The following is a 12201-nucleotide window of genomic DNA, read 5'->3' on the forward strand; positions in this document are numbered from 1 at the left end:
CGTGCGCATGTGCACGTGTCCACCTACAGCAGCATCTTGAAGGAGAGACCTGCTTCCGTTCGCTCCTGAGGTCGTTGGCTCGTTGGCGCCCCAAGCTCTGGTTTGTCCCAGGTCTGCGTGGGAACCCCCGGGCTGGCTTCTCTGTGCCTTTTGCGCAGGCTCAGCTCACCCAGTAGGCCGGCTAGCCCACGCTTTGCCAATTTTTATGAAGTGGAATTCTGGAAAATGGAAAGCTAACGGGGCCACATCTTCCAGCTTTGCCCGAGCAGGTGACCTTTACGTGTGCACCTATGTCCTCGTGGCGTCCTCAGTGTCGCCATCTTGCCAGTTCCCTGCACCTGATCAGGAATGTGTAACCAGCTCCCGCCACAGCCCTCGGTTGTACTGAGCCCGCGGCAGCCCCTCCCCTTCCAGAGCCTTCCTCTGGTCTGGACCCGGTGGTCGTCTCCTCTTGCCGCTCTGTGGCTCTTGCGGTTCTTCTCTCTGAGCCTTGGTACATAACCCAGGGGCTTCCTGTTTTCTTCTCCATCTTTCTCCTGGGCTACGTCTGGCCCCTCTTTCACGCGGTTGAAACAAAACCAAACAAATAAATAGAAACAAGAAACCACTGCTGTGCCAAGCCAGCGGAACTCGTCCACAGGCCGAATTTGGGCTCTTGATGGTGGACCTCTGTTTTCCCTAGGACCCTGAGGCACAGCAGCGGTGACTTCCCTATTCAAAGAAAGGTAGATGGCATTGAAAAGAGGAGGGGGGGGAGGAGAAGAGGGAGGAGGAGGATGGGGAGAGGGAGGAAGGGGAGGAGGATGGGAGGGGGGAAGAGGAGAGGGAGGGGGAGGAGCAGGAGGGGGAGGAGGCGGAAGAGGAGGAGGGGGAGTAGGAGGGGGAAGAGGAGGAGGAGGGGGAAGAGGATGGGGAGGAGGAGGAGAGGAGAAGGAGGAGGGGGAAGGGGAAAAGGATGGGGAGGAGGAGGAGGGGAGGGAGGTGGGGGAGGAGGAGGGGGAGGAGGAGGAGGAAGACGGGGAGGAGGAGGAGGGGGAAGAGGAGGAGGAGGAGGAGGGGGAAGAGGAGGAGGGGAGGAGGAAGGGGAAAAGGATGGGGAGGAGGAGGAAGGGGAAAAGGATGGGGAGGAGGAGGAGGGGGGGAGGAGGGGGAGGAGGAGGAGAAGGAGGAGGAGGGGGAGAAGGATGAGAAGAAGAGGGAGGAGGAGAAGAGGGAGGGGGAGGATGGGGAAGGGGAGGAAGGGGAGGAGGGGAAGGGGAGGAGGGGAGGGGAGGAGGGAGAGGGGGAGGAGGGGGAGGGGGAGGGGGAGGAGGGGGAGGAGGGGGGAGGAGGAGAGGGAGGAGGGGGAGGGGGAGAAGGAGGAGGAGGGGAGAAGGAGGAGGGGGAGGAGGAGGAGAGGAAGGAGGAGGGGGAGAAGGACTTGGAGGAGAAGGGGACAGAGGAGGAGGAGGAGGAGGAAGAGGGGGAAGAAGAGGAGGAGGGGGAAGAGGACGGGGGAGGAGGAGGGGGAGGAGAAGAAGGAGGAGGAGGAGAGGAGGGGGGGAGGAGGGGGAGGAGAAGGAGGAAGAGGAGGAAGGGGAAAAGGAGGAGAGGGAGAAGGAAGAGGGGGAGGAGGGGGGAGGAAGAGGGGGAGGAGAAGAAGGAGGAGGTGGAGGGGGAGAAGGATGAGACGAAGAGGGAGGAGGGGGAAGAGAGGGAGGAGAAAAACCAGAGTAAATGTGGAAATGATGTAATGCCGTGATTATGAAAATGAATATCGAATATCCTGGTGCTTTAGCTTTCCCTCTACCAATATTCTTAGAAACAGGGAAGTAAACAGAAGCTTCTGCTTTCACACATTTGGCAATAGTAGAGCTCATTACGTAATTTTGAAATTTTCACAGTCTTGTTCCCATTTCAAAATCAAGTTCATTTGCAGGAGCCCTTTGAGTCGCCTCCTGCGTGCTTGGAGGTGAGGGGACGCTGGGATGAGGAGTTGTCACGGTGGTTTGGGGGTGAGCCGTGCCCCGTGTCCCCGGCGGCCTGTCGCGGTCGCCTGCTCGTGGCTCCAGCAGGCAGCCTGCCCGCTCCTGGGCTGCGGCCACTGGCCTCCCCAGCACACGGTCTCAGCACGCGGCAGGTGCCTCCTTCCTGACTCCGCGCAGCACAATCCCGTGGTGGCCCAGGCATCGTCACGCAGCCAGTCCAGGAGCTTAAAATGATGGACGGCACGTGCCACCTGTCAGTGGGGCGGCACCTCCAGCTAGCTCCGACCGGTTCTCATATGTAGCATTTTAGAAACATTGTTTTCTTTCTCTCTTACTCTGGATTTTCTGCAGGTACACCTAAATTTGGACAAAAGATGTGTTCCAAGAGAACCCATTTAAAGGACTTCAAGGTAGCTTTTTTTTTTTTCTAGCAATGAGGGGTCTCCAGAATAGTCGGTCGCCCTGTTCCGATCCATCTTGTACATCCAGATTTTCCCCGAGCACTTCTGCACAGAGGAATTTGGTTATGATTTGCTTGACAAATACATTTACCCTATAAAGGGCACTTTCTTTTCTTTTCCTTTTTTTTGAATTATTTTATTTATTCATGAGAGACACAGAGAGAGAAGCAGAGACACAGGCAGAGGGAGAAGCAGGCTCCATGCAGGGGGCCTGATGTGGGACTCAATCCCAGGCCCCAGGGTCACGCCCTGAGCTGAAGGCAGATGCTCACCCCCTGTACCCCCCATGTGCCCCAAAAGCACCACATCAAGGGCCTGGGTTTGGACACATTGCAGTTACCACAGTTGTGATCATTTTGCAACTTATAAATGCATCGTCTCAACAAATCATACACCTGGAACTTACACGATGTCCTACACCAATTACATCGCAGTAAAGCATTGGGGGGAAGCATTGGGTTTTTTTGGCAACAGATATGTCAAGAAAAATGGAGACTTTTCGAGATGGGCTATTGTGCATGTATATTATAAATGAGTTGAAAAAATGATTAGCATCTGTTGATTTTCTTTAACCCAGCGTAGGTGTGTCAGGACTAGGAGACGAGGAAGAGAATGGCTGTTTAGGATGCGCTTGCCACATGCTGCATCCTGGAGGAGGTGTTGGAGCATGAGAGCAGCTCGGTGGAGGGCTCTGCCCAGTCGGCCCATGGCTTCCGCACTGTTCCAGGGCTTCAGGGGTGAGGCGTGCAAGGCAGCGAGCTGTGTGCTGGCCCTGCGGTGCGGGGGGGTTAGCTGCTCGTCACATCTTACTCCGTTCGCGTCTTCCAAGTAAGCGGCGTCTGCTTGTGCGCAGGGAGCGGCGGAGCCTGGAGTGGCCAGGGCGGCCCGCGCGGTTTTCCAGAGTGAGTTGCAGAGGCAGGATCCAGAACCAGCCTCTGTCGGGCATTCTGATGAGACCTCTAAGCAGGGGTCGCTGACCTCGGGCGCCGGGAAAATCTGTGCTAAGCCCGACATTTCCCAGTTTAGGAGAAGCTTGAAAGGATCCGTTTCAGCGGCCACCATGCCTAGGGCGCTTCGGTGTTTGCAGCGGGTAGCAAATTCTCAGCTACGTGGACATCTCCGCTTTCCAGAATCTGTGCGCATTTCTGGAACCCACCGAGTACAGTGGGTCTGTCGAGAGCTGTGCCGTGCGAGTGTCGTCATCTGTGCAGACACCAACCTGTAATGGCAGCGTAAGGACGGCAAGGGCGACGTTTCCTTAGCAACCGGGAGGCAAACCTAAAGGATTTTTTTTTCTTGACTTTTTAAGTAGCTGCTGTAGTTTTCATGTCCTCTTGTGCCGTGAGCAGTGAGTGACGCTGGGCGGCCCCGGCACCCTGGCCACGTCCGTGAGGCTGGACCCCGGGGTGGTTCAGGTAGTGTCTCTGGCTGTGTGCTGCCATCGAGGACAGCCTTGTGTTCATCCCGAAGGCTCACGCATGGTGGCCGCGGGGACCGGGTGTGACTCCCGTGGGACGATGACTGGAGCTTGCTGTGTTGGGGGGCTGCGAGGGACGGGGGGGGACACTCTAAGCAGCTCCACGCCCGGCACGGAGCTCACAACCCTGAGAAAATGGCCGAGCTGAGACCATGAGTCAGACACGCCACCGCCTTCCGAGCCCCCCAGGGCCTGAGGTTGTCACAGTGGGTTCAACAGTGTGAACAGCGGCTTGGGGGACGCGATGACGGCCGCAGGGCTCCGCATTGCCGTGTGGACATCTTGGGTAGAGCCGTCCTCTGTAGCCCAAGCTGTGGGCACAACCGACGTCTCGTGGGCTGAGGGCCTTGTTCCCTCCTGCGTACGTGAGCGGGAGACCGGGACTACGGCTGAACGTGCGGGGGGGCCCGGAACCTCAAGACCTGGGCACGCAGTCAGCGCCGTGTTCACTGCCGCTCAGCTCCTGGCCCTTGATCGGTGGCCCTGCCACCTCCCAGGTCCCTGGGAGGCCTGGGGCATTGGTGTGACCATGCACCCGCGGCCGCGGCGAGCGTGTGCCCGGAGCCTGACGGCAGGGGAGAGCCGCGCGACGGGGAGGCCGCGGCCCTTGGTGTAAATGGCTCTGGGTGTTCCCTTGCAGGGCTCAGCGGATTCCTACACCAGCAGGCCGTCCGACTCCGATGTGTCTCTGGAAGAGGACCGGGAGGCGATTCGGCAGGAGAGGGAGCAGCAGGCCGCCATCCAGCTGGAGAGAGCCAAGGTGATTGTCCAGCCTCGCTAGCTCCACAGCGCAGTGCCCGCAGGTGCCGCCCCGGCCCCTCCTGCACCTGTTGGCCAGGCTCGGGCCAAGCGGCTGGGCCCCCACGGAGGCCTGGGCCCCGCACCTGTGTCCTCCGGCGCCGCTGCCCACTGCACCCATCCCCCCGTGGGTGCAGAGCTTGTCCATGGGCAGCCACAGCCCCTAGGCCTCGCCTGCGCAGAGGGCACGGCCCCCGCATCTCTGTGCCTGCGGGAGGCAACGGGGCAAGCTCCTGCTCTGGATCTGAGAGGAGTCACCCGGGATCCCCGTTCTGTTCCTTCCAAGCTGTTTTTTTTATTATTTATTTATTTATTTATTTATTTATTTATTTATTTATTATTTATTTATTTTTATTTATTTTTTTTAGCCTGGACTCCCTCTGTCTGATGTCATTTTGCATCAGATTTTATGCAAAATGAGACTGAGGCTGTGGCCCGCTTGGTCACCCTTGCCCCCGGTGACACGCGTCCAGGGTGCATTGATGCAGCCTGACCTCTGGAGGAAAAACGGAGGCTCAAATAATCCGAATCCCTTCCTTTCTTCTGTTTTTACAGTAAACGCTCTCTGAGAGCCATGGGAGGAGGGCGACGCCGTCCAGGGCATCTGCCGGGGCCCGTCTGTCCACTGGCTTGGCCGGAGGGGTGCGGGGCTGGCCGGGCAGGGGCCCGGGATCCCAGGAACCTGCAACCCTCCCTTGTGGCCATGGCTCGGGTCCGCTTCCTCGCAGGCCATCTAGTGGCTTTTGCAGGGACCCTCAGCCGAGGGGCTGCGTCCGCCGGGAGCCTCTGCGGGGTGGGGCTTGGCCTAGGAGGCTTCAGAACCAGCTCCCGCTGGCTTGGAGGGGACGCCGGGCCTTCTGTCTACCCCTGACTGGCCTTCCTGTTTCCGGGCAGGACAAGGCGATCATTCCACTAAGGGGGATTCCACAGGGGTTTACAGACCTGAGGCTACTTCAAAAAAATTTTTTTAAAATTGATTTTACTCCCACCTCCTTTTAATTTAAGGCCTAGCACACATTTCCTGTGTCCCACGGGGCATCTATCACCCTTTAAAGTGACAAAAATCAGTTTTAGGAGTGGAGGGCCAAGAAGAGAGCCCCCCCACCCCCGTCCTCCCATCGCCCCCCAGGACTTTAGGGCATGTCCTCGGTGGGGGGCGCCTGGCGGGTAGCGCAGGGCGGGGAAGGCGGTCGGGCTGATGGCGAGGAATCCCTTTTCGAGTCCTCACGGGGGATTTGTCCAGGCTGCCAGGGATGTGGAGTGGCTCCCCTTCCTGCCCCATCCTCACACCCTGCTTCTGTCCCCAGTCCAAGCCCGTGGCATTCGCTGTGAAGACGAACGTGAGCTACTGCGGCGCGTTGGATGAGGATGTGCCCGTCCCGAGCACAGCCATTTCCTTTGATGCCAAGGACTTTCTCCACATTAAAGAGGTAAACGTGGGACTCTGCGTCCCCCGAGCTCCAGGAGGCGAGGGCCAGAGCCGGCTCTGAGCCAAACGCAGCCGAGCGGAGCCCGGGGCAGCTGCCGCTGGGTCACCTCACTTAATTTCGGGGCTTTCCAGATCCATTCGTTGTCAGTGAGGTTTAGGGGACCAAGAGCGTCGCTTGCATGGTCACATTGGATCACCATCGTCATAGGAGGGGTTTAGGACAGATCCGTGGTCCCCTGGTCACCTTTCAATCCCTTGTGTGCCCGCACAGACCTAGGGACCCAACTTAGGGAAATCAGAATTTGGTGGCCTGGCGCCTACCCCTGAGGGACCGTTCACAGGGGATATTGTAGCTATAGACGTCTGTGCCATAACCTGCGGACCTTGACCTTGGAACCAACATGGAAGCATAACAATTGAAGTGTTAAAGTCAAGAAGAGGGCAGAGGACTTCGGGAACCAGGAAACTTAAGGGAGTGAGCAGCACGGGGAGGACTTGAGGCCTTGCAGCCCGAGAGGTGGGATCATGGCCTCAAAAATGTTCATTTAGAAATCCTACTTCAGGGATCCCTGGGTGGCGCAGCGGTTTGGCGCCTGCCTTTGGCCCAGGGCGCGATCCTGGAGACCCGGGATCGAATCCCACGTCGGGCTCCCGGTGCATCATGGAGCCTGCTTCTCCCTCTGCCTGTGTCTCTGCCTCTCTCTCTCTCTCTCTCTGTGACTATCATAAATAAATAAAATAAAAAAATATTAAAAAAAAAAAAAAAAAAAAAAAAAAAAAGAAATCCTACTTCATCTCGGACGTGGTGCCGGGCGCTGCGAGATCAGAGATGACGGCACACGGTTCCCACGGGTCTCGGGGGCTCCGAGTCTGGTGGAAGAGACTGGCAGGTGCCTGGTGTCTGCTCAGGGTGATAAATTCCATCATAGTAAAAAGGCACGGGTATTGGGGAACCACCTGGCCTGGGGGAGGAGGATCAGGGGCCGGGGAGCTCTGGGAAGGGCCGGGCCTGGGGGGGTTCAGGCTGGGCAGCCGCAGGGGCGGCACCAGGCCGGGCTGGAGGGCAGTGCGAGGGGGAGGGAGCTGCACAGGGGACGGGCCAGGGCGCGGAGGGCGGCCTGCGAACGAGCCTGGGCCTCATCAGCCGGCAGTGGGCTAGGGAGGGGTTTTACGTGTGGGCAGGTGCAGCCGCCCTGGTATTAGCATAGCAGGGGCCCAGGGGGGTTGCCGAGGCGGGAGGGCAGCAAAGGGCGCCCAGACGGGGCTGGGAGATTGCACACGGGCAGCAAGGGTGGAGGCAGTGAAATAGGATGATGGAGAAAGGCCAGCTGTGGAGCTCCCTCGGAGGGCAGAGGGCCCTGTGGGTTTTCCAAATAAAGAAGGGAGGGTGTGCTCGGACTCGGACGGAGGGGGCGCGGGGGTAGAATAAGGAAGTTAGAGGGATGCCTTGTTGCAGGGAGCGTGTGCGCAGGACTTAGGCTTTAGGAGCGTGTCCGGGGCGTGAGAGCCTCGTGAAGTCCCGATGGGCCTTTACCCACATAATCTGGGGGCCAGAGGACAGGAAGGGCGGTTTGCTCTTCCTAAAAGCTTTGAGTTGAAAAGGAGAGTGCATCGTAGCCAGAAAAAGAAAAAAAAAAAGGTCAGTTATAGAATCGAGAGAGTGTCTTTAAATTTTTATTTGCGTCTTATTTTTTTAAGGTAGGAAGGATTTCAGCCTGTTAGCTACATGGAGACGTTGAGCCCAGGGAGACACGTTGGAGGGAGAAACCACCGCTGATTGCGTGAGGTGCCTGCAGAGAGGGGAGGGACAGCGTCTGGGAGGCAGGCTGAAGAATGAGGCCGAGGAGGGGCACAGTCCTCCTGCCTTGTTCTGCCTGGGTCTTCCCGACGGGGCCGGGGGCGGACGGCGGGACGGCAGAGGGCGGACAGCGTCCCTACTTGCTGGTGGCTCTGCGAGGACGGAGGCGATGGAAACCGGTTTTAGGAAAAAGAGAGGGGGACAGTGAAGGGACACCTGAGGCATGTGATCGACATACGGCGATCAGTCCACGTCCCTGGGACACCTGCACCTGCCACCCCGCCCGCCGGTCCTAAACGAGCTGCACGCGGTGAATGTATGACTGCTCTGAAAATCGTTGTCTTTGAAGCTCTGCATTCTACGATGGCGCTAGTGACACTGAGACGTACAGAGTTCTAACGCTTTGGTAGCAAGCAGGTCCGACCTCTGAGTGTCTGCGCCATGGCTGTGTGATTTGGCTGGGGCTTTGTCTACACTGTTCCTTTGCTCTGGTTCTCATTCAAGGTCTCGTTCTTGAGCCTTTAGCCTGTGCCCGGCCCTGGCAGGAGTTGTCAGCAAAGCAGACAGATTCCAGTCCCTCGTGGACGTCAATCCAGTGGGGAGACAGATCATAAATAAATGATTCCAAACTGTGAATGCTTTGGGGGGAGGGGAAATTAAGCAGATGCTCAAAAATTTGAAGTAGGGGGATGAGAACGTCACATATCCTGTTAAATACGGGGGTGACCAGAGAAGGCCTTTTGGAGGATGTGACCTGACAGCCGAAGAGGAGCCAACCTCAAGGAGAGCAAGAGGAGCCTTCTAGGGAGAGGAGGCACCATGTGCAAAGGCACTTTGGCAGAAGGAGACCCCGCGCGGCTGTAAGGCAGTGGGCCAGGGACTTACTAGCAGGAGACAGCTGTAGACGTGAGCAGGGCACAGGTCGAGGAGGACCTTCCAGTGATGATGAGACATTTTATTCTATTTGTGGTAAGAAGCCACCGAAGACTTTAAAAACAAAGGAGTGGGATGAATTTATTATTTTTTTTAAAAGCTGTTCTGATTATCGTAGAGACGATGCGCGATGGATGGGGGGGGTTGGGTAGGGCGGGTAAGTATGGAGCCAGGGAGACTGTTAGCACCATTCTCGGTGAGAGACCGTGGCATTGAGCCCACGTGGCAGCAGCGAGAGGGAAAGAGGTAGACAGATTGGAGGCCGGAGGTGTGTGGCCAGCATTCGGCGAGGAGAACTGGTGATGGAGCAGGAGATGAGCCTAAGGCTGCGGGAGAATGTGTGCGTGGTCAAGGAGGTCGAGGTTTGTGAACTGAGCAACCGGGATGCAGACACCTGAGGTGGGGACGGAGGGGCCCGCTGGGGAGAGGACATCTCAAAGGACATGTCAAGTGGAAGCTCGACATACGAATCTGGAACTTGGGGAAAAGGTTGGGCCAAAGATGTCAGTTCAGGTCATTAGTTGACGTGTGGCATTTAGAGCTGTGACAATGATCCAAGTCCCCTAGAGAGGGAGGAGTGGGAGGAGCGGGAGGACAGGGAGGACAGGGAGGAGAGAACGCAGCCTGACGGCAAATCTGAAGGGATTGGGTCCTGCACAGGTGGTCCATGTGAATGACCTCACAGACAAGGAAGCAGAGCAGGAGGAGCCTGAGATACGTGGGGAAAACCAGGGCGGAGTAATGCATGGGCAGCAGGGGAGGAGAGTGTTCCCGAGGAGGAAGCCACCAGCCGTGGCGAGTGAGGAGTGGGGAACGGACGCTGGGCTGGCATCTGGGGGTCAGCAGCGTGGGAGTCATCGGGACGGTTGTCTGGAAGCCGAACGAAGGAGGATGAGGAGAGAAGGGCTGGTCAGGAGGCGCTTCTGGCAAGCGCAGAGCCTGCTCTCGAGGGAGAGGACGCGGGCCAGTCTAGCCTCCAGACGATGGAGTCAGAGGTTCCCTTCCGAGATGGGGGCTCCTGGAGCACGTGCACCGGCTTGACATTAACCAACGGCGGCAGAGAGGTGGACAGGGAAGGAAAGCTCGGTGAGGGGGTGCAGGGTTTGAGTAGGCACGAAGGGTGGGATCCCGGCCCCGGCTGGGGGCGCATTTGTGATGGGAGGGCGACTCCTCACTTGCTGTGACCCGAGGGAGAGGACGGGCACAGACGCCCTGCTCAGAGCCTCGCTAGCAGGCAGCTGCGGCAGACATGGCATGTGTGACAGTGCAGCCCCCCAGAAGCCCTGAAAGCACCCCAAACCAGGCCCTTAAGGACATGCCTAGGGATAGGATCTAGGGAAGATAGATGGTCGGAGGCCCTTGTGGATGGAGACGTTGGTGGGTACTGGGTGCCCAGCAGCCCCGCTGGGCCCCTACCAGAGCCCCTGGTCTTCCTGGCATGCCACATCACAGCCTTGCTGCCCCAGGACCCAGGACCCAGGACCCAGAAGCGTCCACTCCACAGCCTCCGCATCTTCAGACGTGTGTGAGGCGGGGTTGTCCACGTCTGCCGAGTAGACAAGGCCCCTGAGCCTGAAACACGTGGCCCCACGTCTGAACGGTCACGTTGATTGTCCCACCGTGTCCGTCAAAAATGACCAAACTGTACTCCTCGACGGCCGGCACCTGCTGTTTCCAGGGAGACGCAGAGCTTCGAAAGGTGAGCGAAGGCCTCGCGCACGGGACGCATGCGCAGCCACATCCCAGCCTCGCCGGGTCGTTGCTCGCCTTCGCTCCCTCTGGGGTCTCCGTTGGCCCGGTTGGTTGCTTTGCGATTTATAGGTTCCTGGATCAGTGAGTGACCTTCCGTTCAGGCGGGCAGCCCGACGTAGGGTGGTGGGCTGCGGATCCACGTGGATCAGAACCACGTGTTTTCAGATAATATCCAGTAAGAAAGGGCTAATCGTGTTCGGGAAATGGAAGCAAGAAGGACTGGAGCAGTGCCAAGGCGACCTTCCAGACCCGGGCCCCGCGCCCCAGCACATCAGCGCAAACTAACACATTTCTGGAGCACAGGTGAAGGCCCTCGGGTCCCCTGTCCTCTAAGCGCCCCCACCCCCGCCGTGCTCTGCCATGACCTTCCTCAGCCGGGAGAGGCCTACGCGCACAGAGAAGCCACAGCTCCATGGATCACGTACGCCAACTGCCGAGTGTGCAAGCTCTTGACCGTTGGAGGCGGCCTCCTGCCGGGAAGCTCAAAGACCCTTATTGCCCCTGAGCCAGAGTCTCACTGAGCGTTAGCCGCTTCCTAGAATGAAACTAGAGCAGATTGGGAGGCTGCCGTCCACCATCCCCGGAGGCCCTTCGAGGGCGCCCGGGTGCCACGTAGCGCGGTCCTGTTCCCGGGGGCCTGCTCGCCGTTCAGGAAGGAACTTACTGCCCCGTGGCCTGCTCTGTCCCCACCGCAAGAACACTTACACTCCAGACCCACCACCCTAGGTTCTAAGGTGGGGTCCCCTTGCCTTTTGTTAATTCCAGAACAAACGGGCCCGTTATTTCAGGCCTGTTACCCTGAAATATGAGATGGGAAGACAGGAAAAACCAAGACTTTGGCTGTTCAAGATTTTATATTAGGTCACATCAAATTTCTCAATTGTAGTCACAGTGCACACCCTGCACGCCCCGGGTAGGGGCTGCGTCCCTCATAAAGGCCACATCCCGAAGCCACTTTGGTTCTGCTTTTTTGAGTGTGAGGCTATTGCTGAGGATTGCTCAAAGCTCTGCAGAGTTTCATGCGGCAACGACTTCAGGAAACCATCCGCCCCTCCCTCTCAGTGTATCTGCGTCCTGTGCGTATGAATCTCGCTTTGTCTGAGCTAAGCAAAGTCCACGACGTAGAGGTTTTCATTTTGGGAAACGCGGATACTTTTTGGATCCAAGAGGAAGAGCGTTACCTCGCCTGATACAGATGAAGACAAAGTTATTGGAATCACCTGTGGAGGACGAAAACCATAGGGCTGGCACCTGCTTCCTAACCTTCACCTACCGGACACCGTCCCTTGAGGCAGGTGGCCTGCATTAAACGCGGCCTCGGGGGGTCCCTGGGTGGCTCAGCGGTTTAGCGCCTGCCTTCAGCCCAGGACGTGATCCTGGAGACCCGGGATCGCGTCCCGTGTCGGGCTCCCTGCATGGAGCCTGCTTCTGTCTCTGCCTCTCTTTTTGTCTTTCATGAATAAATAAATAAAATCTTTAAGAAATAATAAAAATAAAAAAATAAACATGGCCTCGGAGCTAGGCTCCAGTAAATGTGTAATTGCAAAGACGGTTTCGTTCACCCCCTGAATAGGGTCGTGTTCACC

At 57.8% G+C, this 12201-nt stretch overlaps 1 protein-coding gene across 1 annotated transcript; it reads left to right on the forward strand.

The window, feature by feature from the left end:
• The first annotated feature begins 4149 nt into the window (after positions 1–4149).
• On the forward strand, positions 4150–6193 carry LOC129514506 (voltage-dependent L-type calcium channel subunit beta-4-like). The gene is made up of 3 exons (XM_055333125.1): positions 4150–4266; positions 4546–4665; positions 6011–6193. The coding sequence occupies exons 1-3, from the start codon at positions 4150–4152 to the stop codon at positions 6191–6193; spliced, it is 420 nt and encodes a 139-aa protein (XP_055189100.1).
• The last annotated feature ends 6008 nt before the right edge of the window (positions 6194–12201 follow it).

Source organism: Nyctereutes procyonoides, unplaced genomic scaffold, assembly GCF_905146905.1.
Source record: "Nyctereutes procyonoides isolate TBG_1078 unplaced genomic scaffold, NYPRO_anot_genome, whole genome shotgun sequence".
NCBI lineage: Eukaryota > Metazoa > Chordata > Mammalia > Carnivora > Canidae > Nyctereutes > Nyctereutes procyonoides.

What these genes read in the sequence shown, in the direction of transcription:
- LOC129514506 (XM_055333125.1), top strand. Translation starts at nt 4,150, where the DNA reads ATGACGGCCGCAGGGCTCCGCATTGCCGTGTGGACATCTTGGGTAGAG. An exon ending in AGGGCCTTGTTCCCTCCTGC is followed by an intron (nt 4,267 to 4,545) that starts GTACGTGAGCGG and finishes GTTCCCTTGCAG; the next exon opens with GGCTCAGCGGATTCCTACAC. An exon ending in TCCAGCTGGAGAGAGCCAAG is followed by an intron (nt 4,666 to 6,010) that starts GTGATTGTCCAG and finishes TTCTGTCCCCAG; the next exon opens with TCCAAGCCCGTGGCATTCGC.